Source organism: Fusarium verticillioides, chromosome 5 (genome assembly GCF_000149555.1).
Source record: "Fusarium verticillioides 7600 chromosome 5, whole genome shotgun sequence".
NCBI classification, from domain to species: Eukaryota; Fungi; Ascomycota; class Sordariomycetes; order Hypocreales; family Nectriaceae; genus Fusarium; species Fusarium verticillioides.
In genome coordinates this window covers 2,409,843-2,425,589 of record NC_031679.1, presented here as the reverse complement: position 1 = coordinate 2,425,589, position 15,747 = coordinate 2,409,843, and the positions used below count along the sequence as shown (strand labels likewise).

The 15,747-nt window shown below is 48.9% G+C and overlaps 5 protein-coding genes across 7 annotated transcripts; 2 read left to right on the top strand and 3 right to left on the bottom strand.

The window, feature by feature from the left end:
• Window positions 1-280: 280 nt before the first annotated feature.
• FVEG_02639 (hypothetical protein) lies at window positions 281-4,002 on the bottom strand. The gene is made up of 2 exons (XM_018890036.1): window positions 2,936-4,002; window positions 281-2,883 (listed from the first exon to the last, which is right to left on the bottom strand). Exons 1-2 carry the CDS (start codon window positions 3,414-3,416, stop codon window positions 689-691), a joined length of 2,676 nt encoding a protein of 891 aa, XP_018746286.1. The 5' UTR covers window positions 3,417-4,002; the 3' UTR covers window positions 281-688.
• Window positions 4,003-5,341: 1,339 nt separating this feature from the next.
• On the top strand, window positions 5,342-6,995 carry FVEG_15107 (hypothetical protein; the record flags this gene model as incomplete). The annotated part of the gene is made up of 4 exons (XM_018904199.1): window positions 5,342-5,368; window positions 5,826-5,888; window positions 6,399-6,618; window positions 6,949-6,995. The coding sequence occupies 4 exons, from the start codon at window positions 5,342-5,344 to the stop codon at window positions 6,993-6,995; spliced, it is 357 nt and encodes a 118-aa protein (XP_018746287.1).
• A 797-nt stretch (window positions 6,996-7,792) lies between these two features.
• FVEG_02640 (hypothetical protein) lies at window positions 7,793-10,783 on the bottom strand. 2 transcript variants are annotated; one of them, XM_018890038.1, is made up of 5 exons: window positions 10,302-10,783; window positions 10,013-10,201; window positions 9,013-9,894; window positions 8,375-8,596; window positions 7,793-8,194 (listed from the first exon to the last, which is right to left on the bottom strand). In XM_018890038.1, exons 1-4 carry the CDS (start codon window positions 10,677-10,679, stop codon window positions 8,483-8,485), a joined length of 1,563 nt encoding a protein of 520 aa, XP_018746289.1. In that variant the 5' UTR covers window positions 10,680-10,783; the 3' UTR covers window positions 7,793-8,194; window positions 8,375-8,482. The 2 variants fall into 2 exon arrangements, with proteins under 2 accessions (XP_018746289.1, XP_018746288.1); XM_018890037.1 differs by having other exon boundaries at window positions 7,793-8,596.
• Window positions 10,784-10,907: 124 nt separating this feature from the next.
• On the top strand, window positions 10,908-13,191 carry FVEG_02641 (GTPase). Its single transcript, XM_018890039.1, has 4 exons — window positions 10,908-11,289; window positions 11,350-11,359; window positions 11,466-12,585; window positions 12,639-13,191. Exons 1-4 carry the CDS (start codon window positions 11,196-11,198, stop codon window positions 12,666-12,668), a joined length of 1,254 nt encoding a protein of 417 aa, XP_018746290.1. The 5' UTR covers window positions 10,908-11,195; the 3' UTR covers window positions 12,669-13,191.
• FVEG_02642 (hypothetical protein) lies at window positions 12,902-15,686 on the bottom strand (the record flags this gene model as incomplete). Of its 2 annotated transcripts, XM_018890040.1 has the most annotated exons (6): window positions 12,902-13,900; window positions 13,952-14,596; window positions 14,654-14,776; window positions 14,827-15,099; window positions 15,156-15,339; window positions 15,499-15,686. In XM_018890040.1, the coding sequence occupies 5 exons, from the start codon at window positions 15,246-15,248 to the stop codon at window positions 13,055-13,057; spliced, it is 1,980 nt and encodes a 659-aa protein (XP_018746291.1). In that variant the 3' UTR covers window positions 12,902-13,054. The 2 variants fall into 2 exon arrangements, with proteins under 2 accessions (XP_018746291.1, XP_018746292.1); XM_018890041.1 differs by lacking the exons at window positions 15,156-15,339; window positions 15,499-15,686 and having other exon boundaries at window positions 14,654-14,860.
• Window positions 15,687-15,747: the final 61 nt, after the last annotated feature.

Sequence of the window (15,747 nt, the reverse complement as noted above, 5' to 3'; positions counted from 1 at the left end):
CATATCTTAACCAGGGCTCTAGACCAACTTATTTTGACACCCTCATTCAAGGTCAGGTGCTTTCTTGCTTCTCTGACCGCATCCTGGGTCCTTTGGCTTCTCCAACACCGGCAACGCATGTCAGACCCGGTCCAATCCTCCCTTGAGGGCTTGAGTAGGCGTCGATTCTCGTTCCCACGTACTGCATCTCCTGCAGGACCGGGCAGCCGGTAAACTCAGATGCATGCGATGGGCAGCTGTCAGAAAAGCCCCCTTGCCGTTGAAAGCCAACCGCCCAAGCGAATCAACTACTCGTATCACTTTTCTAAACCGCTGGACGGGTGGGCTTGTTTGTCTGCGTTCTTTTCGTTCATTTGCAAGTTACGAACTAACAACTAGATGATCTAGCATGCCGTATTGCGAGGGCAGTCCTTGAACTGCCCATCATCCATATTCCACGTCCCTGTTTCCTCTGTAGAGGATAAGAGTCTCAAAAATACCGAGTGTCTGACAAAATTTCACCTCCCAGGTATAATAGTTAGCCAATAAAAGTAGATCGCTCAATAGAAAAACACTCATTGCCAGTCAATTCCCAGCCCGACTCCCATTCATCACATCATTAAAATTCAAGTCCCCAGTATTAACTCCGTTGTCAGACCCATGTTGAATACAAAGACTTTCTCCTGTGGTATCATTCTGTCCATCACCCTTACAAGATAGGAAACGTCTCCATATGGTCGGGCATCATGTATCCTTCATGACCATGTTGTTGAGCCACCATGTGGTTGCGATAGTCAACGCTCTCCACGCTCAGTCCAAGTTCCGAGGGGCCGACCTCCTCACCCGAGCTAAGGCTCTCATCACTCATGCTGAGAACGCTCTGGGGAGGCTGCGGGTTGTTTCCGAACTCGGCGATGCTGAAACCGCCGAGGTCCCAATTGTCCGGGGGCCAATCACCACAATTGCTAACAGCGATTGCACTCTCGTTGACAAGGCCCTGTCCGCCATAGATAGCATCGTATACGTTGTTCATTCCACCATCCAATGATCCAAGTAATGTCTCCCACTCAGTCGTTGAAACCCCGTTCACCTTAGCGGCAGCAACCGAAGAGCTCCCCATCGTGTGATGTGCCTGGTTTGTAGGGCCAGAATGGGAGTGTGCACGTGTCTGTTGCGGTGAAGTCGGTTGTGGTGACTGTGATGAGTGGGCAAAGGGCATGAAGTCGAGATTGCGGGACAGCGGGGAAGTCTTGCGATCTGGATTGGGGGACATGGACATGCGATGTCCTCGCTGGAGCACGGGAACCTCGGCCTGAGGATTGTCAAATGATTGACGGCCCCGAGCACGGTAAAATTCAGGTCGCTGGTCGGCAACGCAGGGCATCGTCATGCGACGCATCCTCTCCTGATGATCAATCAAGTTGCTCTCGCTGGCTGCAGCGGCTGGGAGCTGACCGAGGGGGTAGCCTGCCCTGCTCTTCTTCTTCTTAGATTTGGTAACTATTCCTCTTGGTGGGGATCCTCGGTTGGAGACGGGCGCGGGGGGCATCGACACCTCACGTGAAGTGTGCATTGGCGACACATCGGATTCGTCAACTTTGACCAGCATGCTAGCCACACGCTTGAAGTCCAGCGAGCCAGAGCCCTCAGTCTTATCCAGGATATGAATCACGGCATTTACCAATCGTTCGTCATCGCGCATGAGTTTACTGTCTTGCTTGAGATCAGTTGAGTGGTAGAGCAGCGCCATGCCACAAACAACCAGCAGATCCGTCTTGTTCAAACAAAATGAGAAGGTCATACCGCGTTCTTCAAGCAGCTGAACAATCTGAACAATGTGCTTGCTCGACGCTCCGATTGACATCAAGGCCGAGGCTGCCTTAGAACCCAAACTGGAGCCTACTGCCGGACGATAGATAAGTGTTCGAATGTAGTAGTAGGCCAGTGCCAGTAATGGTGAGCGGCTACCAGTCACATCTGTGGATGGCTTATCTTGGACGAAGTTCAGTCGCAGATGGGTAGGCAGCTGGTCGTACCAAGCATCAAGCTCACTCTCGAGAGCAGCCATCTGTTGAAGCGAAATCTCGTAGGAGCTTGAGGCGGGGTAGTTCTTCTCTAGCACCTTGGCGAGGATGCGAGTCGCACGGAACAAGGCTAGCGCACTCGAAAGGCGAGTATATTCACCAGGAAGTGTAGGCTGGAAGCCCTTTTCAGTAATATACTCATCATCAGTATCGCACGGATACTCGGTCTGTATATCCCCTTCTTTAAGAAGCTTAGGAAGGCCAAGAGTGGCGGCAGAAAAGCAATCGAGAGTGTAAATGGTCCAGAAGACCTTCTTTCGAGTCTCAATTGTGAGAGCACCGAAGGAGAATCTCTTCTGACTCTGGTGCAGGCCTAGGCGATGCGAGAGACCAACAGCGATGCCCTTGTAGTGCTGTAATCGCTTGTAGTCTGCACGCATGGTGCAGTAAAGGAGAGCGAGGGACAGGCACTGTAAGGTGTTCATAGTATCCTCCATGAGAATAGCATCCAGGGAGGTTTGCCATTGCTGCTCACAGGCAGCAAGCTGGGGAATGTCAGGGTTCTCTGATGACAGACCCGCGATACTGAATACGAGGTAGAGTTGCGCGAGCTTGTGGTTGCCTTTGACCTTCTCAGGGTCGGCGACGAACTCCTCGTAGACATGGAGGAATGTGGGCTTGTGGAGGATGGGGAACAGAGGAGCCCACTCTTGAAAGTAAACATTGACACAGCGGTCAGAGAAGAGACGAGGAGGAAGCCTAAAAGATTGCTCTGGTGATCTGGGACCAAGGGGCTTGCAGCCTTGGATATGCAGGAAAGCCTCTGGGTTGAAGTCGGTGCTAGGTTTGCCGGTTTCTTGAATTTTTCGCTTGAAAGACTCTGTCGAGGGTGTCAGTTGAGTTGACTCATAGGAAAGGATGGAGACAAGTACCAATAAATGTTCTACCACTAGATGCGCCCATAAAGTAAGAGTCGGAATTCTCAACTCCAAGTAACAGAGGTGCAGCTTGTACGCGGAAAGTATCTTCTTTTATGGCCAGGGCTTCATTTCGGGACTCTGGTGCAGCCGGGCTGCTCGCCGGCATTGAAGGACTCGATCGGTTGCCGTGGATTTTAGAGAGCATGTCTATCTTCTCGTCCTTCTCATCTAACAAGTCCTTAAGCTCTCGAACTTCGCTTTCTAATTGTCGCACGCGCTCCTCCAAAGATTCGGTGTAGCCACGAGGGAATGCGCGGCGGCTAAGTTTGTCGCTTGTCCGGCATTCAAAGCCGACGTTGGCACATTGAGAACATGTTGGCCTGATTCCATCACAACGAATCTTTTTGCTCCTGCAACGATCACAAGCCTGTGCAATGCGACTCTGAGAGCTGGTGCCCACCTTGATCACCTTCATGGGAAGAATTCCGGGCATCTTGGCGGTAGTTGTTCTGTGTAGGTAGGTGAAGGGTTTGAGTCGGGTTGAGTTGATGGGACCTGGGTGGAACAGGCGGCTAAATTGCCGAAGTGAGGAGACTGGTCGGTGATGTGGGTGCCAGGGTTGCTCGTTTATTGCAGTGTTCCTTTTTAGTTATACAATATTGTCTTGTGTCCTTGAAACGGTCAAATTCCGAAATGTCGAATGGTGATAGCCGAGGTCTTTATCGAGTGATTTTAGCACCGGGACTAATAAGTGAGGACAGGCGTATTGTGATTTAGTGACTTGGTTGGTGGGGTTTAAAGACGCGGTAATGTGAAGTAGTAGCCGGGTAGGTAGGTAGTAGGTACGCTTTTTTGCTATTGGGTATCTTAGAGAGGAACAATGAGGTAGGGTTGATATATAAATATATATATACGAGTCCAGGGAGACAAGAATAGAGATAAAAGGGGAAATAATGGTAAAGATGCAAACGTGAAAGTGGGAAAGATGAGAGGATTTAGGTTCTTCAGGGTGGGAAAGAGCAAGATTTAGTAGAAAATGAGGGAATGGGAATGGGAATGGGAATGGGGCCCGGTCGTTGACTCTTTGAGGTGTGGAGAAAGAAGTGGAAATCCTGGGGGAGGCCCAGGGACAGTGGAGAGGCCAGTCAGTGCCACCATGCTTGTTCTCGATTAACCTGGTCGACCTTCAGCAATGAACGAACGAGACACCATGAGAAATCTGGGGATGGGGGCGTGCTCTTGGCATCCAATGCCAATGTCAATGTCAACGCCGATGTCAGTCCCGGTCCATGGGCCTGGGCAGGCGTGGATCATGACGCTGGATACAGTGCACGACTTTATGATACCACTTTACTCTTCAGGGACTTGAAGTCTGCCGTACTGTAGAGGTGCAAATGCCGAGAATCAAATGGTAAGAAGGCCTACCTGTTACAGTGCGAGAGCATGAGCGGCTCCCACTGGGGAAAATATGTATGTGACTCGATCCAACTCGCTCACCTCACCACTCTGGCAACGCTCGCTCACACCGTTCCAGAAACGACATTCGAGAGGTACCGAAATATGCTATACGCTAACGAGTTAAGCTGAGAGGTACATGGAGTACATACAGCCGCAGCGGCCATTTAGCACCCTTTGTGTGTGAGGGAGATGCTGTGCTTGGGGGCGTGCGTGATGACATCCAATCCGCTTTAGTGGGGGCGTGTAGACGAAAACGTGGGCTTGAGCATTGATACTACAAATGAAGAAACATCAATACAACTCAACTCGACTCAGCTCGATTCATTAGCAAGACTGCCCCTTCTTATATACGAGAAGACTTGAGAGCCAAAAGTGATGAGAGATTTAGAGCCTTTTTCTTTACTAGAGTAGTCCATGGCCGTAAAATGTTAGGATACAAGAAGAGGAAGTATGAAGAAGAATCGGAAAGGCAGATAGATGAATGCTAGGATTCTCATCTGAGACTAAAGTTTTCTCCATATGCGTGATTCACTAGTAACCGATATTGAGTTGCAATATGTTGCATTTGTTTTGTTCTGCAAGCGTCGGCTGTAATCTGAGTCTGATATATGCATGCTCACACGAGCTCCCAACACAGAAACTGCCAGGGCTCTAAGTACCTTGCTAAGAAGAAAAAGAGCTTCTTTCATACGCTTTCATACTCCTTACATGGTCCCGAGTACCACTTTTGCTCTGTTTAGCTGCTATTTACATATCGACAACCCTGGCTCTTAGGTATCAACTGCCAATGGATATACAATCTTTCACCCTGACTTCCTCAGCACTACTATTAGGAGACGAGTGTTTTAAAAGAGTAAAAGAGTAATAAAGCTCCATCAAGAGAAGAAAAGTGAGCTGAATATGAAAGTGAGCACTGGATACGGAGGGCAGTCTCAGCTCCAGGTATTCTTTGCTCAGCCAATGGTGACCGGTGACCCTTGGCTTGGGGTAAGAAAATGGCACCACTCGCAAAACTCTAGAACACTCCGACATGTTCACAACAGCCCATGGCATCACACCCACCCGGCACTGGCCGCTTCTTATCCAATTAGTTGTACATAGTTGCTATGGTCCGGGTCCTTTACCCCAGATTAATAGGCCTTCCATTGACTCTTTGTCGGCTCAACATGATAGTTACATTTGGCCTACGGAGTACGGACTGTGGCTCCGACGGAACATAGTCAACTCCCCGAGTCACTTCCTGGTGTATCGACATCCCTTTCGACCATGGAGTTTTTCTTCACCTCTTCGCAACATCCGTTGTCAACAAAGCCTGTAGTTCTTTGATACGCGTGGCTTACAGGTCAATGCTTCTTCTTTGCGATGCCGCCGAGCCACGAGGTTGATATTAGTGCTGGCGCATAACGCTCACTAGCTTGGCTGAGTTGACAATCTTTGAAAATAGGTCCCAGCCAACTGGCTGCTGGCATACGGAGCCGCAGAAGCAGAGCGGCTCCCGTTTCGACTAGTAACTAAGCAGGCACTTAACCACCCCATCCATACACCCCTATCACGCCTCTGGTCTCTGGACATCTCACGAGACAGATCGTGAACAAGGTGATGCCACAACGGCATGTGTTTACCATGATCGTGGATGGACCCTTCAGTTCACCCAAGATCCACGATAACCCCAGATTTGATCGTGAGATGAACTGGTCATGATGCTGTATGTGCTAGCATTATAAGCCTGGGCATCCCAGCATTTATCCCCGGGGAACTCTGGGGTATCTGATGTGAACTGGATGAGAGATGTGGCTGGCCATTAAGCCACTTTAGCTCGCACGTTTTCTCATAACGCTCCTGACTCAGCTGAGAAACACACACACACGCAGATCCAACTATTCTGATCCATAACTGTAGATATTAGAACTGTACAACAGTGGCACAGGTAACAGAGTAGAAATAAAGGGGGGAGGCTAACAAATTGGAAGCTCCGCAAAGCTGGGACCAACTTACACCAAGAAAGTTCGGTATACAGTACATTCACCGCGGTGGACGCCTCCGGTGTAACTCTGCGTTAGGTGAAGAGGAGCTCATCGACTGGCTTGCGGGTTGCTCAACACGAGCTGAGTCGAACCTCATTAACGGACGCCTTTTCCTACCCGTGACCCGCCCTATTGCCATGCGCCCCGAGCTTCCAGTTGATCTCGAAGCACAACCACCAGCAGGCCACGTCCTTGATTTGCATGCCAAACACTGTCAGCCCTGAGATCCCTTCTCCAGCAGGCTTAGCTTCAAGCCTCCTGTCCTGGGGGAACCGCAAAAGACCCACCTCGGAGCCGCAGTCGTTGACTAGGGACCTAGTTGTCGCAGATCACTGATCCGCAGCTAACTGTAGCGTACCCTGCTGCTAGTTAGCCCTAGCCAAAATGGACCTGCCTTGAATTCGGGGTATGAAACTGACGACGAGACTGTTGGAAGACAGCCCTCATTTCTCAACAACGCCTGACTATCTCGAGCTATGATCGAACATAGTCATGTATGGGGAGTTCTAACTAACGGAAATTCCTCTCTAGGATCCTCAATAGGGGCCGATGCCGTTAAACCCGAAACCCAAGCACGAATTGGCACCTAGCCGAATTGTCTATGGTTCTTGCGTTGTGGGAATCGTGAATCGTACATGCCACCTCTTTAACACACTGAAAACACATTATCAGGGGAAATTTCTAACTACAAACTAAAACATTTCTTACCTACAGAGTACCTAGGCGTCGCTCACAACATGCGCATCATCACCACGTCTATCTCCAGCCAAACTGGTCACACGGACGATTTCTCCATACCCAGGCTTAGTGATCTTAGGTATACAACACAATCTGTAAGTTGAAGAAAAGTTCAACTAGCTGCTCAACGAAAGATTTGTGCCACAACGCGTCTATACCCATGGGTACCCTCAGCCCGTCATTTTGTAGTCTCTTTGATTCAGCCGCCATTTCTCTGGGGCAATGAGAGCTTGCTACAGGGATGACACATCCCTGACTCCTATTTATACTCGCTATACAGTAGAATTATAAGGGGCTTGTATAGTAATTTGTGCAATTTGTCGAGGGAGTATGGCGTATATGTGATGATGTCGAGAATTCGGTGATATAGCGTGTTTTTAGTGAAGATAGAGGTGTGTGGCTAATAAACGACTGTTGTGGCATCATTTTCTCCGCGTTTCTCCACGAGAACCGCCCGGGAGTTAGATCATGTTCAACGGGATCTGAACCTGGTGAACATCTGGGGAAACCGAAAGGATGTACATTGCTCTGTTAGGATAAGCAATCTCGATGGGCCTTGTTCTTGACCCGTACAATAAAACAGAGGGACGCATTTTTCCTCCACAATCTCGGCGGCGGGTGAATCGAACGGCCAGGACGGCATCTATGTTGCATTAAGATCCCCAAACGCTCTGTCTGCTTCTACAAAGCAAAGCAAAGCAATGAGAAAGTGTTCTGATTTATCCGACATCACTGGCTATTCAGAAGTTCATTGTCTTCTCAAGCAAGATATGGCTCAAGTATTTCTCTGCTAATACGCAAGACAGCTCCCTCAAATGCTTTGGCGAATCCTAGAAAAAGTCGGCTAGGAGAAGCAGGAGGTTACCATTCTCAGTACTGCTCTAATTGATTCAGCCCACAATGGACTTTTGTAAACGGAATTTGCCCGAATGTCAGTTGACTCCATCTCGAGGTTCAGTTAGCCCGAAAGTTGAAGGAGGCTACATTGCGTTCAACATTACGGGATGAGAATACTGCGGGAGGTGTATATATACTACCTAGGCATCAGAGACTTGCCCGTGGGTTAATACCATTATGACTTTTGTAAGAGATAAGAGCAGTACGATAGGTGAACAGGAAGCTGAAGTCTCTAGAAGTGACGCGAATGCTAATGTGATGGTTTCGCAATAGCTTCGTCACACAGGGGGACCATTCATGTTGCAGAGAGAGAGAGAAGCAAGGATTTACATACAGACAGTAGGTACCTAAGGTAGGTGAAGCAATTGCCGGCTACCCCACAATACCAGGATGTCAATGCTCAACAATAGCCGACAAGCATCCACTGTAAGGTGTGCTTCGGTCAACTAAAATCCTCTTCTTCATTGGTCGCTGGTTGAAACGCTTGCCTGTCTTGGGAAACTTCCATTGATCCGAGATATGCTACCACGTGGTCGTCCGCAAAAAGATGGGTCCTCTGTACCGTCCCGATGACGCACCTCGTTAGCCGTTTACCTCATTTTGGATCGCACAAGCAGATGTATCGAAGATAGATGTGTAAAGAAAGCTCGGTGTGTGACCGAGCACCTCCTGCTATGTAGGTTCCGGGACACACAGGCTAGTAAGCCAAGAATGCGGAGAACGTTCCCTGGCATTTGAGGACCTAGGGGAGTTTCCGGGGAATCTGGGGAAGTCGGGGTGTTTGCTTCAAGTGCTGCTTGGCCAGGATCGCATACATGAAACATGGGAATTCGAAAAAATAAGATAGCTACGTGTATGGCAGGCTGTGGCAAGTCATAATCTCCTGGGCCACTTGGCTTGTCGACTTTACCACATCATCCATCGGTCATGGATGGATGTGCTGAAATGAAAAGGAAATATTGTAGTACATACCTGTTCATCCAGTGCTCCCGCAGCGCTTTCAAGGATACTGGCTTCTGTTTCTCTGAGCTTTTGGGCCAGTTGGAGGCGGCCATCTCTGATCTTTCCGGCCCGGCGCAATGGCTCAAGTTCATCATGGGAAATCTCGGAAGAGAGCTGCATGAGATGGTCGGTTACGACTTCATGCAAGACCGAAACAGCTCGAAGCCTAAAGATCTGACAGAGGGAGTGGTCCTTGATGAGATCTCCGAAATCATCTGCTCGAGCCGTGGCATCTTCGTCCTGCCAGAAAAGCCTTAGCTCCCGGTCCCCGTTTGTTCCTTGGAGGACCCTGAACTCCAGACCATCCTCCTCATTCAGACACATCAAGTAGACGAAAGGACATTGCCAGCTTATTTTCCCGTTTGATCGAGATAGCTTAATAGTTGGCGACCCTCGAAAAATGTGGAGTTTCGCTTTTCCTAATGGATCGTCGGCCAGCAACTCCAGAGGTAGAGTCAGCTCCTCTACAGTGGACTCGTGGTCAATAAACCCATAACTGAAGATCATTTCTGCGGGTGACTTTTCTCCGTAGGATATATTCACTTCGTCTCCAATGGATATTTCCATACCAGGCCGAGAGAGTAAGACAATGTTGTCTTCGTCGTCTTCGTCATAGTAAGCAGTTTGTGAGTGTGAGTGGTTGGCCATGTCAAGGACAGGAACCATGGCGTGTCCAGATCTCGGTAGTTCCAGACATCGAGATCTGTACCACGCGTCAACCAATACCCAATTATCAACAGTCACCGCTTCTCTCTCCCAAAAGAACGAGTTCCAAAACGGAAGAGTTGATGATCTTTCGATGAGTTCATCAAACTCCTTGTTCAGAGCCGATAGCTTAGCGTCTAGTGCAGCCTACAGTGCAGTCAGAATCCTTTTGTTCCGTTGCGGGGAAATCGTTCTTCTAGCAGAGAGCCTGCGGCTCCGCAATCCTCGGGTCTGGTTATTCTCGCGTGTTTGTGGGAACACATACCTCTAGCGAAGTGCCCTGGAGCAGAGCTCGCTCAAGTTCCGACCACATTGTTGGGACTGGGATATCACGAGGCAGAAACTTCAGGTACTCTGTCCATGGTGTTGGCACAAGGTCTCTTGGGCTCGAAGTATCTCGGCTGGAGAGAACTAGATGTGCCAAGAGATACAGCATGATATCTGCCCGGGTCGACTTTGATGAGGAACAGTCAGCGGTTGTTAGTGCACGCTCCGAGACTAGGGCTGGCCATTGCTGTATTGGAGAACAGATGTCTTCTGGCTTAGCGACATACCTGATGTCCTGCAGAGTCAAGTAGTTGACGAAAGTTTTGATCGACCTTGGAATACTCTTCGATGGAAGCGGTTGAAAGGATCAAATCATGAGGGACCTGTAGTATCTTGCCTAGGTGGTTGTTGGCATGACCATGAGTCTCTACCCTAGCTCCTTCGTCCTTTTCCCCATCTGAATTGCAAACTTGGCCCTCTGGCTCTGGCTTTTCCTCCCCTCCTTCAAGTCCACATGTTTCTACACTTGCTGTCAAGTTATTGGTGGCCACTAAGCCAATTCCCTTTCCATCCGTCTCTTGCAATTTGGCGTTGGTAAATTCCACATCATTCAAGCGTGCCCAGCTTGGGAAAATGTCGATTGGCAAGGTTGATTTTGAAACCATGGTCCAAAAAAGTGAGCCCGGGATAAGTTTAGGTGGGAAAATGCAAAGGCTCTCAGGCTTTTTAAACAAGAGAATGTCGGCTACTATGTACGCTTGCCACAAACCTAAACGTGAGACATATAGAAAGGTTCAGACAGACAGACATCCAATACCCGGGCTATTACCACCGACCACAGAAACTAGACCCACTTCAGCCTCTTTGGGCCGAGAACTGATTTTGCGCCGAGAAGCCTTCATACGATGAAACTGGAGTCACGTACACTCATTTCCTTCGTAGTTATCATATCGACGGTAGAGTCTTTTCGCCCTTTTGATAACATACCCAAATAAGGATCAATCAGCACATCAGTGTTCTGCTGTGATTTTGTCAGAGACAAGTTCCACATCAGTAGATCTTGTCTTGGACTCCAACCACGAAAGCAAACCCTGGTCTTTTGTATTAGGGCTGAATCTAGCGACTTTACCCTCAGTTGAGCCTCTATCAAGTTCTTGGACTGGGCAATACGCTTCTTCGTCATGCCTCGCGATCCCCTCATCGGCCTCGTGGGAAAGCCCTCGGCTGGTAAGAGCTCTACGCTCAACAGCTTAACTGATGCTTCGTCTAAAGTTGGTTGGTAGACAGACCCTGGCCAAAGTTGTTAGAATTTGGCGCTGATCGGAAATGAAATAGGCAATTTCCCGTATGCTTCACCCTTGCCTTATACTAACTACATGTTTCTGTTGCTCTCCATCTCGGAGCCTATAACCCTGAAAGCTCGTGGTTGTTGCGAGAGCTGACCTTTCTAGGTTCACCACAATTGACCCCCAGCGTGCAATCGGCTATCTTCAGATAGAGTGTGCTTGTGCCCGATATAACGTATCAGACAGATGCAAACCCAATTATGGAGCTTGCGTTGAGGGCCGTCGTTCTGTACCTATTGAGCTTCTCGATGTCGCTGGTCTAGTCCCCGGTGCTCATGAGGGCCGAGGCCTGGGGAACAAGTTTCTCGATGACTTACGACATGCCGATGCTCTGATTCATGTTGTCGATGCTTCGGGTACTGTCGATGCTGAAGGAAAGGAGACAAGAGGCTATGATCCTTCCGTGGACATTGCTTGGCTACGAAGCGAAATCGTAGCTTGGGTTCTCGGCAATCTCATGCAACGATGGGGATCCATCCGACGAAGGCATCAGGCTATCAAGGCAACCGCTACAGAAACACTGCAAGCACAGTTCTCCGGTTACGGTGCAACATCGACTATTGTGAACCGTGCTCTTGATCGCTGCGGCATCAAGGAACCCCTGGAGGATTGGTCCAATGAGACCGTAGAGTTGGTCGTCAATGCCTTCATTGATGAGAAGTTCCCTACAGTCATCGCACTCAACAAAATCGATCACCCAGACGCTGATAAAAACATCTCCAAAATCGCCAAGCAGCAAGACCCTAATACCATTGTGTTATGTTCAGCCATCTCGGAGATTTTCTTGCGAAAGATGGCTAAACAGGGCTACATCAAATATGTCGAAGGCAGCGAATTTATCGACACCAAGGAGGATCTTATAGAGCAAGGCGACCCAACCGGCGGTGGCCTCAAAGATCTCGACGAGAAAAATCGTAATCGAATCGAGAATCTCAAGGACATGGTACTTTACCGCTTTGGATCTACCGGTGTCGTTCAAGTCCTTTCCAAGGCCGCTGAGCTCCTTGGTCTCGTGCCCGTTTTCCCCGTCCGAAATACCTCCACCTTCAGTTCTGGTGCATCGGACTCCAAGTTTGTTTTCCGCGATTGCGTTCTTGTCAAGAAAGGCAGCACGGTTGGCGATGTGGCTCGCAAAGTGATGGGAGATGCGCCTATCGCCTTTGTCGAGGGGGCTGGAAATATCCGAGTATCTGAAGACGATTTCGTCGCTGTGGGCAAGAATGATGTATGCCGTCATCTTCCATTTTTCCAAACTGCATACTAACGGAGCACATTCAGGTTCTATCATTCAAGGTCGGCAGAGCCTGAGCTACGAATATGCTTGGTTGAGATATTCTAGCCATCATTGCTGTCTTCAGAATGCATATTTGTACGGCAGGCGTTGGGGTTGTTGTTCTTAAGGTAGATCGGGGTATGAAATGTCCGTACAGAACGAAGTCTTTGGGTTGATATCGAAGAAGGAAGCGATATGCTCTATATAACGCACTCGGAAGAGAATCGATTGATAGCATGTCACTTAAATTGTCTCATGTTATCTTGTGTGCAATACGGGGGTCTTGGGGAGCCGACAGTCATGAATTGCAAGCCTGCGATGTATGGTATTCCCCTCCACATGAAGCCCGCGCGTGTATCTCATATGGCAAAGACAAAATTATAATCTAAATTAATCAATGCCTTGATTGGGGCAATTAGGACTAACCATCTATCTTTAGTGGCCATTCCCTTGGCCTGTCACCCCATATAAGCTCTACTCCGTGCATGTCCGTCACTTTACGGAGTTTGTCTCCCCATTCCCCATGAACTGTTTTCTGGTAAAGACGTTGTATGTGGGTAACCTTGAGTATCGCTTCGATCATAATGCACAACTCGCGAGCCTCATAATGCGACGAGTTGATTTCAAGAATCTCGAGGTTAGGGAAGCTGGCCAGAAAATCCGGCAAATACATCTCGTTGATGGTCTTGGGATATGAGCGGAATCGGAATTCTGAAAGCCCGATAGACCTGATAGCCGGCTCTCCACGCAGCCAGGCATGATCTTGGATGTGTTTGGTACTGCCAGATCCTTCAAGAACGCCTTGAGGATCGAGGGGAAAGGCAAGATCGAGAGTGTGGAGCTTGTGCGAAGTGAGGGTATCACGAAGCACCTTTTGCAGTTTTAATGGCGGTACCATTGCTCGCCGGAGACGTAATGACCGGAGATCTGAATACTGGCGGTTCTTGTCATACCCATCGGTGGCCAGCATCTCGGGCTCTCGATTCAGTATCTCGGACAACATGATCAAGCCAAGGGGCCCCTCGTCATCAGGTCTCCATCGAAAATCAAAATCAATGGATTGCAGTGTGCGGCCTCCACGTAGCGAAGTTAGATGCTGGATTGTTTGCGCAGTGTTCAGGTCAGAATCGTTGGGTCCATGTACTGTAACTGCTTTGAGCTCTGGCCAAAAATCATCCAGTTTGGCATCTGCAGGGAGTTCCCCAGAAAGTTGAACGTCTTTCAGATAGAGTTGCTCCATGCGTGGCGTCTTTGAGGCCAGATGCCACTAAACTCAGTCAGTTAGGCGTTCAATTTTTCAGAGAAAAGAATCACTCACCATACGCAGCCTGAAAGGACTCGGCCTTCGAGGCTCTTCAAGTCGCATGTACTGAAGATTAGGTAAATGTGGAAAGATTGCCTGGTTCGATGAGTCGATTTGGGGCAAGCCGTCAATGTGTAGAATTTGCAAGCTCTCATGGGCATGTTGTAAGAGTGATACCATGATATGGGGCTTCTGGATGATTATGTCCTGCAGAATGATATGGTTCAGCTTTTTAAGTATACCCTTTGCTGCCGGTATACTTAGGTCTTCCTCGGTAGAACCCCTCAATTCGAGATGCTCAAGGTTCTTTGACCCTTGTAATAGGGCAACTAATTTGTGCTGGGTAAGTCTGAAGCGCGATATATCCTCGACAATGATCTGGCGGACGTCGTTTCCGGAGAAAGAAATCAATTTCTTGAGTGACTTCACGCCAGGTGGCCGGTCATGGGCAAGTTTCTCTCTGAAGAACAAGGTACGCCACAGCCGCTCATTGCCATGACTAGTAAGGTACTGCCTCCATTCCCTGGAGACACCAGTACATCGGACGAGAGATCCGAAATCGAGATAGTGGAAAATACGTTGAACAATCTCCTGCGGGTTTCTTAAAGGGTCTTTGCGATAGAACCGTATGTGCAAGGGTTGTCTTGCGGCTCGGAGTTTCTACCTTCAGGTCAGCAATGAATCCATTCACAGTCGCATAAATGAACGGCTCCGTACCTGAAACTTGGGCGATTCAGCAAGGCGGTGTTTATTTCCGACTTCGATGCCAGCAGTGTATACTTTCCATGCGAATTCATTTTTCTTTTGGAGGCGCGATATTTTGCCCAATCGTAAATACCCCTGAATAAGTAAGTATATCGCCGAAATGTATTTGGTTGGGAGGTTCAAACATCTGGAAGCCGTGGTGCAAGTTCTAGTATCCATTCGGCGTCCTTTTGAGCTCTCTCAAGCTCCTTCATCTCTTCAAATGTCGCGGCACGGTAGTCAAGGGCTTGTATGTGTAGCTTATTATCGCATTTGCTGAACGTGTTGCGCACCGTGCAGGCACAGGTGTACATGGCTTCGTGGAAGATGGAGCCGCCCTCAGAAGCAACCTTTTCAAAGTTTTTGCAGCTACATCGTGGCCGTTTCTCTTGTCGAGCACAAACGCAGAGTTGCATTGCCTTGGTGCGAATAGTCAGTAACCGAGCAAGCAGGCTGTGCACTGTTGGCCTCATACTTTGGTGAATTGCTTGAGAGCGAGTTTGTATTGCTTGGCGCCATACAGTTGGCGGCCTTCAGCAATAGCTGACTCTTGAATTCCGGAGGCCATTGCTAGTCGCACTCAATAGTTTTCTGGTACATATATCTGATAGATGGTGATGTTTCAGCAGATTGCCTCATTTCAAATATAATAGTATGGCCTGGTTTCCTCATTAGCATTGAAACAAGAGCTTGGGCAACACATTTATATGTGAATCGATTGCTTCCCAAGTGGCGAGGTCGGGTCGAAAGACCACCCAAATAACCGTCTCGACAAAGTATCTGCGATTTCGCGAACAGAAGCTTTGAGGTTGTCTCACCTGTGCAGTTGTTCAGGATCGCCAAGGGACTGGCGCTCGTGTACCCCCAAAACGACAAGTGAGGCAGCAAAGGGCAACCGTGCTCAACACGAACGTCCCTGATGCCGTAGCTTCAGATTACATCGATACCACGGTCGAATATAAGTTATATCCGTTATTCTGGTGTCGTTTCCTAGGCTGCTTGGAGGGGTAGGTGATTGTATAGGTGGAAGCTTTCCCCGGGCGACGCGTTTCCTAAGTTTCACTTTC